The sequence below is a fragment of the Protobothrops mucrosquamatus genome, unplaced genomic scaffold, assembly GCF_001527695.2.
Source record: "Protobothrops mucrosquamatus isolate PMUCROS unplaced genomic scaffold, P.Mucros_1.0 scaffold_69, whole genome shotgun sequence".
In the NCBI taxonomy this organism is placed as follows: domain Eukaryota; kingdom Metazoa; phylum Chordata; class Lepidosauria; order Squamata; family Viperidae; genus Protobothrops; species Protobothrops mucrosquamatus.
Genome location: NW_015386145.1, coordinates 1,035,473 through 1,052,615, shown reverse-complemented (window position 1 = coordinate 1,052,615; position 17,143 = coordinate 1,035,473). Strand labels below are relative to the sequence as shown.

Below are 17,143 nucleotides of genomic sequence, written 5' to 3'. Positions count from 1 at the left end.
TGAGTGTGGCTGTTTTCTTGCAGACATTTCATTACCAAACTAAGTAATGAAATCGTTATTAGTGCACTAATAACACACTCAGACAGCACCAAGGATCCCACAGTTCTCCTCTATCAGAAAATCATGTAGTCTTTTCTTTAAAAAAAATTGATTAGCTTTATCAGCATCCTGAGACACTTCTTACTTTAGGGTTTTCAACATGTATTTTAATACTGGTGTTTAGAAAGGAAAAATCTGAATCAACTCAAGGGCTATAATCATTCACTGTCCTAGTTTTCATAAAAGAACTGCTGCTTCTCCCTTCTTGTCCTTACCTTCCAATTAAATAAATTTACTTCATTTACAACCGAATCTCTCTATGTGAGAGTGATTCATTTATATACATTTGGTGCCATTTTAATACAAAAATCCATTTGTAGTATGACAAATGAGTGGGTAAGCAATCCCTATTTTTCTTTCACCTCCCCGGTCTCAAGTAATTTTTCAGCTGAACTTCATACAGTATGTCCCAGAGGCAACAGAGATATAAATTATACTTGCAAAGCAATTTCCCCCATAGCAAGATAATAGACATGGAGGGAGAGCCTTTTTTTAAATTATTTTAAACAAAGACTGATTTCATGTACACCTTTCAGCTCTTAGATATGAAAGGCACCATTCTCCCTGTTATTTCTTCTCAGAACCATTTTTTCTAAACAAATCATGCTGTCACCATCACAAGTTATAGACAATGAAGATTGTTGTACAATGTCCAATTGTTTTTTATTACATGGGTGGCCATATAAATTAGATAGATGATATATGAGAGAGAGAGAGAGACAGAGAGAGAGAGAGAGAGAGAGAGAGAGAGAGAGAATATATGATGGATGAATGGATACATAAAGATAAAAATTGCTGATAGATAAATAGATACATAGGTAGACAGACAGATACGGTAGATCATAGATAATTGATGATAAATGGATGGGTATATAGACACAAAGATTGCAGATAGATAGATAGATAGATAGATAGATAGATAGATAGATAGATAGATAGATAGATAGATAGATAGATAGATAGATAGATGATAGATAGATAGATAGATGATAGACAGACAGACAGACAATAAATGACAGATGGATGGCTAGATAGAGAGATAAAGAGAGAGATAAATATTGCTCTCCATCTTCTATGCTATAGAGGACAGAAACTTGCACTGCAGAAACTACATTCCTAATTATTCATTCCCATGTTTCATTATAAGGAGACGAGGGAGATTCTCTTACCAGCCTCCCAAACCGTCTCTCCTAATTTTCATTTTGCTCAACAGCCCTGAAAGCTTTTCTCTTCTGCAAGTAACAATGGTTAAAAAAGTTCCCTCTTTTACTTTTCTGCAGAAGGACTGAGAACATTTATACAACAGATCCTATGATAAGTGCCTTAAAATAATTTTGGTTCATATATTACAGTGGTGGCGAACCTATGGCACGCGTGCCAGAAGCGGCACTCAGAGCCCTCTCTGCGGGCACGTGCACCATGCACCATGTGCACAGTTGCCATCTCCGTGCACCATGCCCCAGAGATGGCAACTGTCCCTCTTCAACCAGCCGCCTCTGGTTTAACTCGCCAAAGTCCCACGTGGCCAGATGCATCCCAGCACCTGTGCGCTAGCTGGGCTCTGTGTGCAGGGACCAATGGTGTCAGGCAGCAGCCGCCCCGGCCTCTGCCTCACCTTGCCCTGTGACAATGGCACTGCCACCCTGCCTCACCTTGCCTTGCTCACTTCATAGGATGAGACTCCTGCCTAGCGCCCCACCTGCCAGAGATCCCCTGGGTCTCCCCCAACCCTGCCCGGTCCCCACAGGCATCCCTCCCCACGAGCAACATCGAGGTGATCACACCCACCCAGTCTGCCATGACCACCGTAGCCACACCCACCCAGTGAGCCATGCCCACCTGGCACCCGGCGATAAATAAGTGGGTTTTGGGTTGCAGTTTGGGCACTCAGTCTCTAAAAGGTTCGCCATCACTGATATATTAGATATATATGGTATAAATAAGTAAGTGGCATTAATTGGACCAATATAATTTGGTACAGACAATCTTTGGCTACTTCAGCTTCAACACTTGGGAGTTTGTGATTCCCAACTCTAAGTCTAAACTTTCCTGGGTTGGTGTAAAGACTAAAAGGTGAAACTTTTTGGCAAGGCAAATTTTCACTTACAATTCTGAAGAAACAAAAAGAGAACTGAACACTTTGGCTCCGTGTTGCATTAAATATTTTGATCATATTTAATAAAGATTAGACTTAGGGCTTTCTTGCTTCCTCTCCTGTGCAAATGCTCTTTCTCCTTTCCAGATTTAACCATCATGCTACTCACCATGGTGCATTTTCACTCACATTAATGTAATTCATAGAGATCATCAAACCAGAACCTACAGTTGGCATTTGTAGAAGTGTTGCAAATGTCTTTATCCGCTTCATACTTGCACTTACACGGAGCTTCTGAAACTTGCTTTTTTGTTCCCTTCTTGTGGACCTGGTATCATATTTGAGCTTACCGAAAATCAGCAGGAGAGCTTGCACCCCACTTTGAGATTGGAAACACATGGTAGTTATAGCATGAGTGATAAAATAAGTTTGGGGGTTTTTTTCTAAAAAAACTATACTTCTCAGCAAAATGCAAATTAAAAAAACATATATTTGGGAATTCGTCGGATTGTCTGAAGAGTCTTTCACTATTCTCAGTACTTGAGGATTTCAAATACCTAGTCACATGAATTGACACTAGTTTAGCAAACTGTGATCTATGGTATATGAAACCCCAACCTACACAAAGACATAAATATCATTTTTGTTACACTAACCTTTATCTTTTTTTCTATCTTGGTGAATATAGATTAGCTTTTTTTTTATGCTGCATTGTTTCTTATGGAGAAGCACTCAAAAATTCTTTCCATCTCACCCAAGGAATATGCATAGAACAGCTGCTGAAGTGAGTAAATACAGGTAGTCCTCAACTTACGGCCACAATTGAGCCCAAAATGTATGTTGCTAAGCGAGACATTTGTTAAGTGAGTTTTGCCCCCTTTTATGACCTTTCTTGCCACAGTTTTAAATAAATCATTGCAACTGTTAAGTTAGTAACACGGTTGTTAAGTGAGTCTGGGTTCCCCATTGACTTTGCTTGTCAGAAGGTCGCAAAAGATGATCACATGATCCCAGGACACTGCAACCGTCATAAATACGAGTCAGTTGCTAAGCATCTGAATTTTGATCACGTGACCATGGAGATGCTGCAACGATCGTGTGAAAAATGGTCATAAGTTTCCTTTTTCAGTGATGTTGTAACTTTGAACAGTCACTAAATGAACTGTTGTAAGTTGAGGACTACCTGTATCAACATCTTTATTCTAGAGAATGTGTTATAAGAAAAACAACTTTTGACCAGAATGCTCAAATTATCCTTCATATATCATTTGAGAATAGCAATCCTTACGCATCCAAAATGGCACCATCCACAATCAAAGGCCCACAGGTGGGAGAGACAGAAATGGGAGGGGAGAGGAAACAGGGTGGAATAATAATAATAATAATAATAATAATAATAATAATAATAATAATAATAATAATAATAATAATAATAATAATAATAATAATAATAATAATAATAATAATAATAATAAAAAATACAAAACAGACTAGAAGCCTGAACAGGAACAGACTACTGTATGGTGTAAAAATTGGTTACTGGTCATGCTTCTATATACTGAATTAAGAATGTTCTACTCACCATATAAACCAAGAACTGCCAACTAACTAAATCGTTCTGTATCGTCCTTGCTGTGACTTTTTGGATAACGTGAGGTGCAAAAGTCACCAACAGGAACATTCCCACAAGCATCACTGTTCCACCTTGAAACACATTTAAATAAACATTTTTTTCTTTTACTGCATTTAAAAAAATGCATAAAAAATGAACAGATTTTTAAAAATCATAATACACATCGGTCCAACAGAAAATTGAATTGCTAATTATATTTCCACCCCCCCCCAAAAGTTAAACAAAATGGGATGTTAAATTGAGACAAGCAACTTCAATATATATATATATTTATATATATATATTAATATATATTAATAACTTTTAATATTTATATTTATTTATTTATATCTTATTTTTATTTTATAGTTATATCTAATCTTGTTATATTTGCTGGTAAACTATGATGAAATCTATGCCAAAGGGGAAATCCACTTAGATCAACATTTTATTTCTATGCAATACATAACTAGAAAACCCTTCCTTCAAGTAATCTTGATTTTAAAAAAATGGGGAAATCATTATTATGTAGCAACTTTTTAAATGTTAATAGAAAGGACCTAAAATGTTAAAAAAAGTTATTACATGTACAGAAAGATAGCTTGTTTTTATACAGAAGTCTTTCAATTTCTGAGTAAATAAAATATTCAGTATTTCACTGGAGGAGTAGAATTTCAGCTGCTTAAATAATTTCAATCAACTTGTGTCAGATCTTCTTGTAGGAGGAATATTTAAAAAGTGGATAGGAATGAAAATAGGAGCCAGTACGCCAACTCAATCTTTACTTTCTATAATATCTCTCATCCTCCTCCATGGGTAGGAAGACACTACCTGGCACTAAGCAATAGTTTTTTTCCTCCACTTTCTCTGCTTACATGTTGATCCAACAGCTGTGTATGGGAAATTATTGTATAATCCAGGGCTGTAGGCTAGACTGGAATGCTGAAACAACTCTGGAAGAAGGCAACCACAAACTATTTCCTTGCTCTTCTCAATATAAATACAGACAATCCTCCTTATTTACAGGTTCCATGTTTGCAAATTCTCTTTTTGTTAACATTTATTTGTAACCCTCAAATCAATACTCGAAAAATATCCCTGGGTTATTCATGGGCATGCAGAGTGGTGAAAATGTTGAGTGTAACAGAATAGCAGAATAACAGAGTTGGAAGGGACCTTGGAGGTCTTCTGATCCAACCCCCTGCTCAAGCAGGAGACCCTATGCAATTTGAGACAAGTGCAATTTGAGACAAGTCTCTTCTTAAAAGCCTCCAGTGATGGAGCACCCACAACTTCTGAAGGCAAGCTGTTGTACTGGTTAATTGTTCTCATTGTTAGGAAATTTCTCCTTAGTTTTAAGTTGCTTCTCTCTTTTATTAGTTTCCATCCAAAGAGAGAGGCAACCTACAACTAAGGAGAAACTAAGGAGTCATCATTCTGCATGTCTGCCTATCTCTGTGATTTCTCTGGTTAAAATGTCCCATCAAAATGTGTGTGTGTGTGTGTGTGTGTGTGTGTGTGTGTGTGTGTACATTTAAATGTTTAATGTTTTTTTCAGGATTTTATTTGTAAACAATATGTAAACATCAAATAAGGTTTCTTTAAACTGAAACACACATATCTTATTTCCTTTGAGTTTAAAATCCTTTGCTTCCATAATCAATCAATACAGAATATCTGGGTACAAAAGACTGCACAGAATATTAATGAAATTACTTAAAGGGGGAGAAACATGCAGCGGTGTGGCAGAATTCCATACAGTATTTATGTGCTTACGCAATTCCTCCTAATAATCATTCTCTTTGTCATGATATTGCTAATGTTAATGGAATGCAGAGGTTTTTAACAAGCCTCTCTGGTAGAGACACTCACAGAAATAAATCAGCACAGAATGCTACTTCAAACTATGAGAAGCACATAAGAGGAACTTGATCAGCTGAAAAATAAATTCTCTGTACATCTCATGAATCAACTACATATTCCAGGATTAGTGCAACCATGTACAGAGACTATTCTATAGGCTGCATTATCTGCTTGCTTATTCGCATAGGGACTCAAAAACCAGCTTCCTCTAACAAGTTTCTTTAAAATCAATGAATATATAAATTCTTGCCTATTATTTTAAATGTACGGATTTTAATATATGTCATGGACTTTTTTTATGTAGATGCTCCTGATTTTATAATACTGTATGAAGCGATCATCAATTGTAATACGTTATTGCATTAATTGTCATTTTATTCTATGTCTGTGCAATGCTTAATTACACCTGCATAATAAACAGAACAACTACTGCCAGGACTAGTAACATTTACTTATGACCAACCTTGTTGAATTTAATGAAAAGTTTCTCCAGGGATCCTGCTTTCCACCCTAGTCAAGCAGACGCTCCCAACATGGTCATAATTAAAACTAGGAAGCAATAAGTTACTGTAGAAGGTGTCTAAAGTAGGGGACCTGGAGCAGAAGGCTCTCCTGGGGATCTCAGTGCAACAAGGAAGTAGGTAGAACTGGACAAAATTTAAATCTAAATTAAATCTATCTTATCAAACACTAAATACTGTAAGTGAAGATGTCACTCCCTCTATGTTTAGCAGTTTGCCACTTCTGTCTGACAAGTTACTATTTGACACCAACTTTTTGGAGAGACTTTGAGGGGCATGTTCACGGTGTTCTTTGGGGTTAGCGTTATCAATCAGAATACCCCTTGTGCTATTTTCATCATGTTCTTCTTAACAACTTTTGTTGAAAAGGAAAAAGACTCAGCTACCAATTGGGAAACACAAAAGGGAGATGATTTTATCTAGCATAATGGGACATTCAAAGGAAGAAGCAGAGGAATTGTACTATCAATGCTTTCTTTGCAAGCATCCTAATATCAGTTATTTTCTTACAGTGAATCTGGAGAATTTGACAGGCAGCCATTATGACTCATACTCATTAGGCATCAACTATCCATGGTGGGTGTAAAATAAACTATTTCTTGGTTTTGCTCAATTCTCGTAGACATGCCTCTGCAGTGCTTTTTTTGTAAAAAAAAAAAAAAGAAAAAAGGAAGGTGCCGGAACTCACACACGTCATATAATCTGCCTTGCCTACCCTACAAGGTTCCATCCAAAAAAGGTGCCGGAACTCTGTTCTGGGTGTTCTATGACAAAAAAAGCCCTGTGCCTCTGTATTATTTATTGTGCAAAAAATCTTGAACACATACATTCTTCCCAAGCCACATGAGCCATTCCTTTTAAAATAATTAGTTCACTTATCAGCAAAGTAATGAAGATATAAAACTTATGAATAAATCATATACTGTATATATTTCACATATAGCAGACAGAAAAATCTCCATTCATTATGGAGACCACAATCTGATGAAAACAGGATAATTTTTTTGTACAATTAGCTTCTAAATCTGCTCCTGGAATTTGTTCCTAAGAAGGCAAATCAATCAGAGTATCCCACTTAGAAATATAAACAGATGCTACAAAAAGGATTATTGTAATAAAATTTGAGACCAGAAGTCATCTTTAATATGTTACATTTGCAAGTAACTGCTGTAATCTCAGGGCCAAAAATAACATTGGATTGTTAACTTATCTAAAGGAATAAAGATATTTGAAGGGAATAATTATTAAATTAATTATACATTAATTAATATAAAATTGTTTGAGATGGTAAGAAAAGTTCAATTTATTGCAAATATTCACCAGCAAAATTTTATTAAAATACTTTTGTAAGTGACCAAGTTAGTGTAAAAAGTGGGGGGAAACGTCCATTTATATTATTTTTTAAATTGTGCTGAATTACAGTGAAGGCGATGCGTTTGCAAAGTGAATAAACAATACATCAACTAATAATTTGGCAATGATTCTTTACATTACTTACCCAATATACTTTGAGATCTAAAATTCTCTTTTAAGAATAAGACAGCTATAACAGCACTACCTGGGGAAGAAATATTAATGTTACATAAGATAATATATTTTTTAAAATGTAGCCAGTCTTGATAAATTATTTGGATAGTGTAATAGGCAAAGCTAAGCAGATTAATGGAGAAATTTGGGACACCTAAAATAAATACCTATCAACTAAATCCTTTCAGCATTTGGCTAAGGCAACAGGCATTCTAGTCTGTCTTAGCCATGGTCAATTGCTTACTATTCACAACTTTTAAGTTTGAAGAAATAGGACTATGTCTATAAAGTTTCTTAGGAAATAGGTCTTCTCCATTGTTTAGGAGCAGTGCAATGGGAATCAAGATGTTGGTCTTGGCAACATAATAAAGGCCTTGCCTTTCTGTACACTTGTGTGTCAATGTACTTTTTAAAAAAGGGTGCTCAGTCACTTCTACCCTGCAGATGCTATTGTTTGGTAGGTTACGAAGGTAGTTTTAGTTAGGAATTTTTATGGCTGTAAATTGCCAACAGCCTCATTGTAGCTGGTGGTGTACAAATCATAAATTAAAGAAAGAAAACTTAACTGTAGCTTCTGAAGTGTTCCAACTACTGCCCTATTAGTTCACTGAATACTTGTGATTTAAGCCAAGGCTTTCTGGGGAGTGGAAACCACTGTGCAATTTTGCATATTGGTATGGCCGTTAATGCATAAAAATTCTAATTCACTTTTTCTTAATGCCTACAAGTTCACAATATTTTGGCATCCATATCCCATGGAAAAACAATGACGAAATCTTGGCAATCTTGTAAAATGTTGGCCATTTCTAATAAGCTTTTTAATTCTTCTTCAGTTTAGCTTTGGGGGTCTGTGCACACTGTGTTGCTGAGCTAGGAGGTAGAAGATAACCACAGTTAGGTATTCAGTCCATTTGTAAATCTGACACAGTTAAATTAAAGAGAGTAAAAATGAATAACCAGTGCAAAGGTTTTGCCTGTACAAAGCAATAATCAACTGAAAAACCAGTGAAAAAAATTAATTATGTCCACTCAGATGGCTTCTTCAGAAAAACCCTCGCCCTTTATCAAGCTCCTATTTTGATGCATTGCTCATCTTTGCATCTATAATTTAAAGTGAGTCATGCTGAGAGTGCTGGATGAAAGTTAACTGACTGTGTTTGCCAAGGCAACATTTACATAGCTTATTCCTTCTCTTACACATTAATCTGTTCAGGACCCATCGCAGCTTCTTTCTTTTCATCAGTTGCATATCACCATTGGGCTCATACCAGGCCACAGATTATAGTGTTGCAATAATATGACCTGCCTAACTCTGTGACTTACCTTCCTCTTCTACCCTACTTCTTGCAAATTATTCCAGCTACTGAAATTCAGCTCCCTTTTAAATGTCCTGTAGTTGGTGACAACCACCAGTGTGTTAGATATCTCTTGATGAGGGCAACTTACAGTATTTGTATTTATATGCGTTGGGTAAATAATTAATGTCATTCTAATAAGCACAGGAGAGACAAGCTTATTACGTAACAGTTCCCCACATTTAGCACACATAGAAAAAAATAATACTACACCATTATAATGAACTGCTGCATTTTATTTGTGTACTGTACAGCAGCCAAACTCTCAAATATTATCATTTGCATCATCCTAGGATTCTACTACCTAATTCTTACTTCAATCCGCTACAAACTCTCACCAGGCTTTATATTAACTCTTTGCCAAGCTTTGGGAGATTATTTCTCATGATTTCTAGCAAGAAGGCTTTAAATTTAGGCAATCTGCTTACTTCAACTGTTCCTTTTTGAAAAAATATATCTAGCATATTTTATTTTGCCAATGATCCATAAAAATTGAAAACTGACCTGCTCTCAAGGGATTAAAAAGAGAAATAGCAACCTGCAAAAATGTATGTTTTTAATAGGAATGCTCCCTCCCCAGGAAATATAATTCCCCCAACTTTTAAGTAGTTTAAATGTAGTTGCTGTAAAAAGCTATCGAGTTCTATATGCAGATTAAAAAATGTGATCCTTTTGGAGATGCACTTAAAATATATATCTACTTAGACCATCACTTCATGTGAAACATTTAGGCTGACAGCTTTTGCAAGCAAAAAGTACTGGTATCCAAGCAACGTTAAACTACAGCAGAATGATCGAAAGGAGTGAATGTGGAGGGAAAACACTCCAGAATATAAATCACTGCTCCTCCAAGATCTACTTCACATCACAATTGCAGACTTGCATCTCAAATAGACCCTCTTAGCCTGCAGGAGTTGGAGAATGGGCAGAGTCTCAAATTGCCTCCATATTGAAAACTATGTAGTGGGGAAGAAGCTATGATGATTTTCCTGAAACATGAGCAATCTATGTGGAAGAATTTGTATTCTGCTTTTGGAGAGTGGTTTACAATGCGAAAATGCCTTAGCAATATACAGTGGTACAGTTTTGATGTATCTTATATCAACTAGGCCAGGAGTAGGCAACCTTGGCTCTTTTATGACTCGTGGACTTCAGCTCCCAGAATTCCTGAGCCAGCATGGCTGGCTCAGGAATTCTGGGAGCTGAAGTCCACGAGTCATAAAAGAGCCAAGGTTGCCTACCCCTGAACTAGGCCCAAATCTTCTCTAAAGACGACATGTTTCTAAAGATGTCTTCTCAAGTTTAACATTAATATTATAGAATAAAAATTAAAGAGTTATTAGCAGGGCTTACATGATCGTTAGGATATGACTGTATGAAACATATACACATCTGCAGTGACTGAATATCAAATTCCAGATGAAATAAGAGTCTATTACAACAAAGCAATCAGTTATCTCTCCTCACATTTCCCAAACTAGGCAAAGATTTTTTTTTCTGGGCAAGGCATAATATTTTGCCTTTGGCATTATTACAAAGAACATATGTATTCTAAGATCCCATATAAGAAAATATGTTTGTCCCTATGGAACTAAGGGATAATGAAACCGATCAATGTGTCTGTAGCATTTATAGGGATATTCACCCTGCTTACATCTAATCCCTTCTTCATTTGAAAGAACAAATAACTTTTATATGATTTAACTTTTCACAAAATTCTAAATCCATAATCCAAATTGACCAGACAATCCATCAATAAATTATCTTACCTCCTTCAAGGTACAAACATCTGGAGAGACAGAAAGACTGGCAAGTTTATAACTAAAATCATCCAACTGAGAACTTCTTACCTAGATCCTTTGGGTAAACTGCCAAGGAGATGATCTTATTGGATTATTTTACTGAATACGTTTTTATATTCAGATATGTTATGTTAATTTTACTCTAGTTTGATGACATATTACGATTTGATATGGCCATTTAATTAATCAATAAACAATAAACTTAAACAATACAACCTAGATCATAGCAAAACACTGTATGGTGGCAGTGAAAATTAGATCTCCCATAGTTAAAACTCAGTTTGTTGACCATCTTGATGTTGTGGGAAGAATCCAGAGAAAGAATTGGGGGAATATTAAAAAGGCAGAATATATTTCTCCAAAGGAATAATGGAGAACTTAAAAAAAGGCAGAAACTTCTCCCTCCCCCCAGCCAGAAAACTCAGCAGAAATCAGCTTTTAGAAATGCAGATGTAATAATCCATTCAGGAAGGTTGGAGCCAGGAAGCTAGAAACTGATGGGATTAGGAAGACAAAGACCCCTAAAATCTACATACCCCACCCAAACGCTAAAAGACATGATCTTTGGGGACATAATAGGATTAACCCACCAATACCAAAAGAGCACACTCAGACTCAGGTCAAAGTACATGACACAGGAAATACAAAGCCTCAAACAGGAACAGGAAACAACCTCAAAAGCCCAAAAAGATATAAAAACCCACCACTCTTAGCTACATGTGGTTAGTTTTCCCAGAGCCACACTTCTGTCTGTCTCTGCCCTTCAATAAACTACAACCTTCTTTCTAAAGCAGTCTCCATTTTGTTTATTCCCAGCTTGGACTGGACCATGATGAAGATTTTTCTTTCAACAATGTCATCCAATGTTTTATTTCATTTTAATCCTGTACTTCAGCTGTAATAATGTATTTTGAAATTTAAGACCTGGAATTTAACTAGCATCAGTCCTTATTTCAGTAGCATCCTAAATTGTTTCAGCTTGCATGTAACCAGTCACATATACCAACCATGCACTGCTTCTGCTTTTATGTTTCAGAACAAAGACAGTATTCAGCTTGACAGGAACAAGTTGACAACAATAAGATATCTGCATGGAATTGTTTTTTCTAGGACTGTCATTTGTCTGAAAAGTTCTGAGAACTGTCATCTGTCTAAGTACATTAATAGCAATTTTCAGTGCCAGATAAAATGAGACCAACTAGCATCCAGAGGAGGAGACTGTGATGTCTGAGCAGGGCAGTTCTATGACATAGTCACATGCTTTTTAAAGAACCTTAAAATAATACTGTTTGGTACCAATGGAAGAGAATATTTATAGCTCAGGGTTGAACTATGGCAGTGGTGGCGAACCTATGGCACGGGTGCCAGAGGCGGCACTCAGAGCCCTCTCTGTGGGCACGCACACCGTCGCCCCAGTCCTAGGCCTCCAGCTGGGTTTTATAAAACCTTTTTGCTTTAGGCCTCCTCCGCCGTGCACCCCCCCCAAAAAAAAAGGTTCAATCAGTCAATTTCAACTTCTCGCGGAAAAAAAAAAAGATCTCGCAAAGTTGGAATTGATTGAACTTTTTAGTCCCACCCAGTCTGCCGTTACCACCGCAGCCATGCCCACCCAATGGGCCATGCCCACCCAATGGCCATACCCAGCCAATGGGCCACACCCACCCGGCACTCGACAATGCATAAGTGGGTTTTGGGTTGCAGTTTGGACCCTCGGTCTCTAAAAGGTTCGCCATCGCTGAACTATGGGGTCCCTGGTTCTGTCTGAGCTTAGCTGTTTTCTTGTAAATATTTCATTACACAATTATGAAATGTTAACAGTGCTAGAAAATCCCATTCCCTTCTAGAACTGATGATGTTACCTAGCTGGGTAATGAAATGTTTTCGAGAAAACAACCAAGCTCAGAAGGCAGCAAGGGCCCCACAATATTATTTGGGTTCATCCCAACTAACACACATAAAGTGAAGGATGGGAAGTCTCACCAATGACAGCCACACTTCCTAAAGGAGCAACAACCATAACTGGAGCAAATCCATAGGCTGCGAAGTTCCCAATTTCTCCAATTCCCATAAATATAATTCCACACCACCAGAGTTTGCTTCTGTAACAAGGTTTCTGAATGACTTGTTGGGTCAACCGAAGATGAGAATATTTCTGAAAGTCAGATATGAGAATGAAAGATATGGATTAAAAGATTAATGGAGAATGAGCATTAATATGGTACTGCAAATATTTTTTCCACCTTTATGAAATAATACAACACTGTGGTTATTTAAAAAAAGTATATTTCTGAAAGTCAGATATGAGAATGAAAGATACAAATTAATAGATTAATGATAAGTGAACATTAATATGGTAGTACACATATTTTTTCCACCTTTATGAAATAATACAACACTGGGGCTATTATATGAATCTTTGATCCCTAAATAAGAATTTATAGAAAAAAACATCAGGCGTCAAGAATTAGTATTCTGTGTAGGTAATTTGTAATGCTTGGATATTTTGGACTTTCAAGCAAAAATATTTTAGAAACTTTGAATATTTAAGATAGTCTCACATCAATTCCAAGATAAGCATTTTGTTTCCAGAAATCAGAAAGGAAGCTTCAATCGTGTGTTTGTCGCTTGAATAAGGGGAACATGGAGAATATAACCATGGAGCTGGAGAATATAAATAAAATGATTTATCAAAAAAATTAAAGGGAATATTGGTTGTGTATGGCCATGACTGTCAACTGAGAAATGATCTTGAGCCAATAGAAATTTTCATTAGTCTTCTCTCTCTCTCTCTCTCTCTCTCTCTCTCTCTCTCTCTCTCTCTCTCTCTCTCTCTCTCTCTCTAGGTTTTCAACTTTTTTGATCCTGTAAGTCATTTCATTCCTAAGATTTGTATCTTAAAGGTAATATAATATGTCCTTCAAGCTTCACAAGACTGGTGGCATACACATAATACAGAAGTGTCTATCAATTGTTAAATGGATTAATTGGCAACATAAGTTGACCAAATTATTCATACATGGTGGAAATGAAAAATACCATCGAGACCTTTTATAAGAATTGACTACCTTTAATTGATTCTCAGAATACAAATAATTTAGATTTGCTTTAACATAGAGTTGTTCCTTTGATATATTTATTTTATTAAATTAATTAAAGTATAACTTCCCAATCCAAAAGTTGATATTAATAGAGGGTGCAACGCTATAAAACACACACATTAATTCTGAAAGATATGTACAGTATAACATAGTATTCTAATACATGAGTTTAATTTTATTACAAATGATTTTTATAAGCAGTTCTTATTCTTATGGTATAATTCTACATTAAGATGTTTTTGCCCATGTATTGTCCACATATGTTTTGCATTGCACTTATGCATATATGCATAAATCAGAAAGAAATATGGGCCATGTTTTAAAAATGTATAAATAATATATGAATACATATATTATACTGTAACCACACTGCAACTACAATTTCACTCAATACTACTTTATCTTAGTGAAATTAGTTACATTAAGGTGTCACACCAACTTTATCTATTATTTTAAAATGTCTGCTTTAAGTGTGACTAAATTCCAATTTTATCTAATGCCTCCCAATCTACATATAGTTCCACAGCTTGCAATACAATGAAGTTTTTCATACCTGCACATTCAAGGAGATACTGATAAAAATGTTTCCTGTGATTGCCAATAGGATGCCAAAGAGCAAAGTCTGAAAAATACATATAATTTATGTACTGTCAGATAAAATTTTCAAAATTTCCAGAATATATTCCTATACTTATATTCTTTTATAAAACCATTTGATTTTTAAATCTTTCTTAGATCACATTATTCTATAAATCGGTTTGGGAGGACTAATAAATGACATCAAGTTTTAAACATGCTCTGGGTTGCTACTAAAATATCCAGAGCTCTTAGGCTATAAAATATATGGTGGGTGGGTGTGTATGGGTGGGTGGATGTGGGTGTCTGTCTGTTGCATTTCCATGATGCAAAACAGAAATATGAATCGGATAATGAATATGAACCATAATCATCAGATTCTCTTAGCAGCAGAAACATTCAGTAGACGTTTAACAGCCTTCTTTAGACCATCAGAAATGACTGAATCTCATCTCAACAGATGCAGTAACAACAAACCCACCTCCCTCCACTCCCCGCTTAAAGATAATAATTACAATGGAACGTAATAAAAGTATTTTTTAAAACCATGCTTAAACTGGAATGTTAAAACAATAAACAACAGAAGGTTACACTCAGTTCCGTAAAAGGTCTTTTCCAGCTCTATGGAAGACTATACTTTGCTATGGAACACATCTGGCAAATTTAAATCCAGTTATAGTAGGAAAGCATTATAAACATATGTCTTATTCCTCATTCAAAATGGCAATTGTTCATTAACACCAAAGCTCATACTAAAAAGTAATTTTTAAAACCATGCTTAAACTAGAATATTAAAACAACAAACAACAGATAGATTTTCCCTATGATAATTTACCCAGACGTTGATTAAAAATGGACATTTTCCAGTTCAGGAGCTCCCAAAAGGACTCCTCCCTGTTTACCTTTAAGATTTTCAGCAAATGTGGGATTAAAAAGCCTGTTGGTAAACTGTCATTTTATGTAACATTTTAATTTTTTTTTATTAATGTATGCTTGTTGTTTTTCTGCAAAGGGTGATGCTTAATCCCCAATAGACATGCTTAGCAACAGAAGCAAACTCTTTTCTGTTCCTTTAATTATAATGGTGCCTGGATTTAAAATAAGAACCCAGACATGTTCAAAATATGGGATGGGGAAGTGGGGCGAAGAAGAGGATCTGATTGGTAAACTATACTGTGTTTATTTGAGCATATAGCAATGGTCCTAAATCACAAGAGAAGAAATGTGAACTGGGCCCATCATCACTAAAGAGCACAGTATAAAGTTACCCCATTTTAATCCCCAGTCTAAGATTCCAGCAGTGCAGTGCAGCGCAGCAATGAGTAGGAACCTTATTTATACTCAGAAACGGCGAATCCTTCAAGGGAGCAGATTCTTGATGTCCTCATCCATGCAGTTTCCAGCTGCTTTACAGCTTGCCCTGACTTTTTGGAAGCAGGGCGACTATACCTGTTCCAAGTGGAGCCCATCTGGGTTAGACACTGCCCTCTGCTTAGGCTGTTCTCACCTTACTTGCTCTGCTTAGGCTGTTCTCACCTTACTCCGGGAGACTTTAATGCAGTGTTTCTCAACCTTGACAATTTTAAGGCATGTGGACTTCAACTCCCAGAATTCCACAGCCAGCAATGCTGGCTGTGGAATTCTGGGAGTTGAAGTCCACATGCCTTAAAATTGTCAAGGTTGAGAAACACTGCTTTAATGGATCTTACTTCAGAGCAGATCGCTAAGCAATGTTTCTAACCTTAGCTTACTGTAAGACGGATGGGTTTCAACTCCCAGAATTCCTCAGCAAGCAGGTTCTCCAGTAGGCTGCCTAAAGAATTCTGGGAGTTGAAGTCCATCCGTCTTACAGTAGCTAGGGTTAGAAATGCTGCGCTAAATTAGCCCCTCGAGAGGGCGGGAAGAAGCCCTCGGTACCAGCTTCTCTTCTCCTTACCTGTTCGTTTGCAAAATACCAGCCTTGGGAAAGAAAGTCGCGCCTGCTCGCCCTCCCTCCCAAGGTGGTGTTTTGGAGTAAGTGAGACGATCCCATAGTCTCTACTACTTCGTCCCCGCTTCTCCGGGCTCTTTAGCTACACCAACGCCCCAAGGGACGCTGGGAGCCGAAGAAACCGGTTTTCAAGCCCAGGTGAACTTCCTGGGGCCGGAGCGCTGGGCGATGGGACCGGATGCTTTCACAGCAAGGTGTTTGTACATGGGGTGGGGTTGACCCAAAAGAGAATCGGGGACTAGAAGGGGCGTGAATCGGAAAGAAAGCAGAATGCATGCTGCTACTGCAGCAGAAAATGTTTATTTTGGCAGCTGAACTTTACTAATCTTTGAATAGCTGCACAGGATGAAACTATCTGATTCTGATAAATACCGGTAAATGTCCTTAAAAATATCCACGCCAGAAAGTGTGTCTTAAAAATATCCACGCCAAAAAGACCCTAATAATAACTCTTTCCTGGTTTGGCCACTGTTGAAAGCAAGATGCTGACAAAATGAACTCATTACAGATGGCTGTAGGAAGGTGTGGTAGTCCCAGGGGGTTATATGCTTTCTGCCAAAGCCCTTTAAAAGGGAAGCAATGCTTCAACACAGGTTGGAAAAATG

The 17,143-nt window shown here is 36.8% G+C and overlaps 1 protein-coding gene across 1 annotated transcript in view; it reads right to left on the bottom strand.

The window, feature by feature from the left end:
* Positions 1–16,652, bottom strand: part of NIPAL2 (NIPA like domain containing 2) — a 33,884-nt gene extending 17,232 nt beyond the window's left edge. Inside the window, exons 1-5 of the mRNA XM_015813451.2 lie at positions 16,485–16,652; positions 14,526–14,594; positions 12,855–13,026; positions 7,689–7,748; positions 3,777–3,898 (exon numbers count right to left, since the gene is read on the bottom strand). Coding sequence (XP_015668937.1) covers positions 3,777–3,898; positions 7,689–7,748; positions 12,855–13,026; positions 14,526–14,594; positions 16,485–16,580 — 519 coding nt within the window. The 5' untranslated portion in view covers positions 16,581–16,652. The remainder of the gene's footprint in view (positions 1–3,776; positions 3,899–7,688; positions 7,749–12,854; positions 13,027–14,525; positions 14,595–16,484) is intronic.
* Positions 16,653–17,143: the final 491 nt, after the last annotated feature.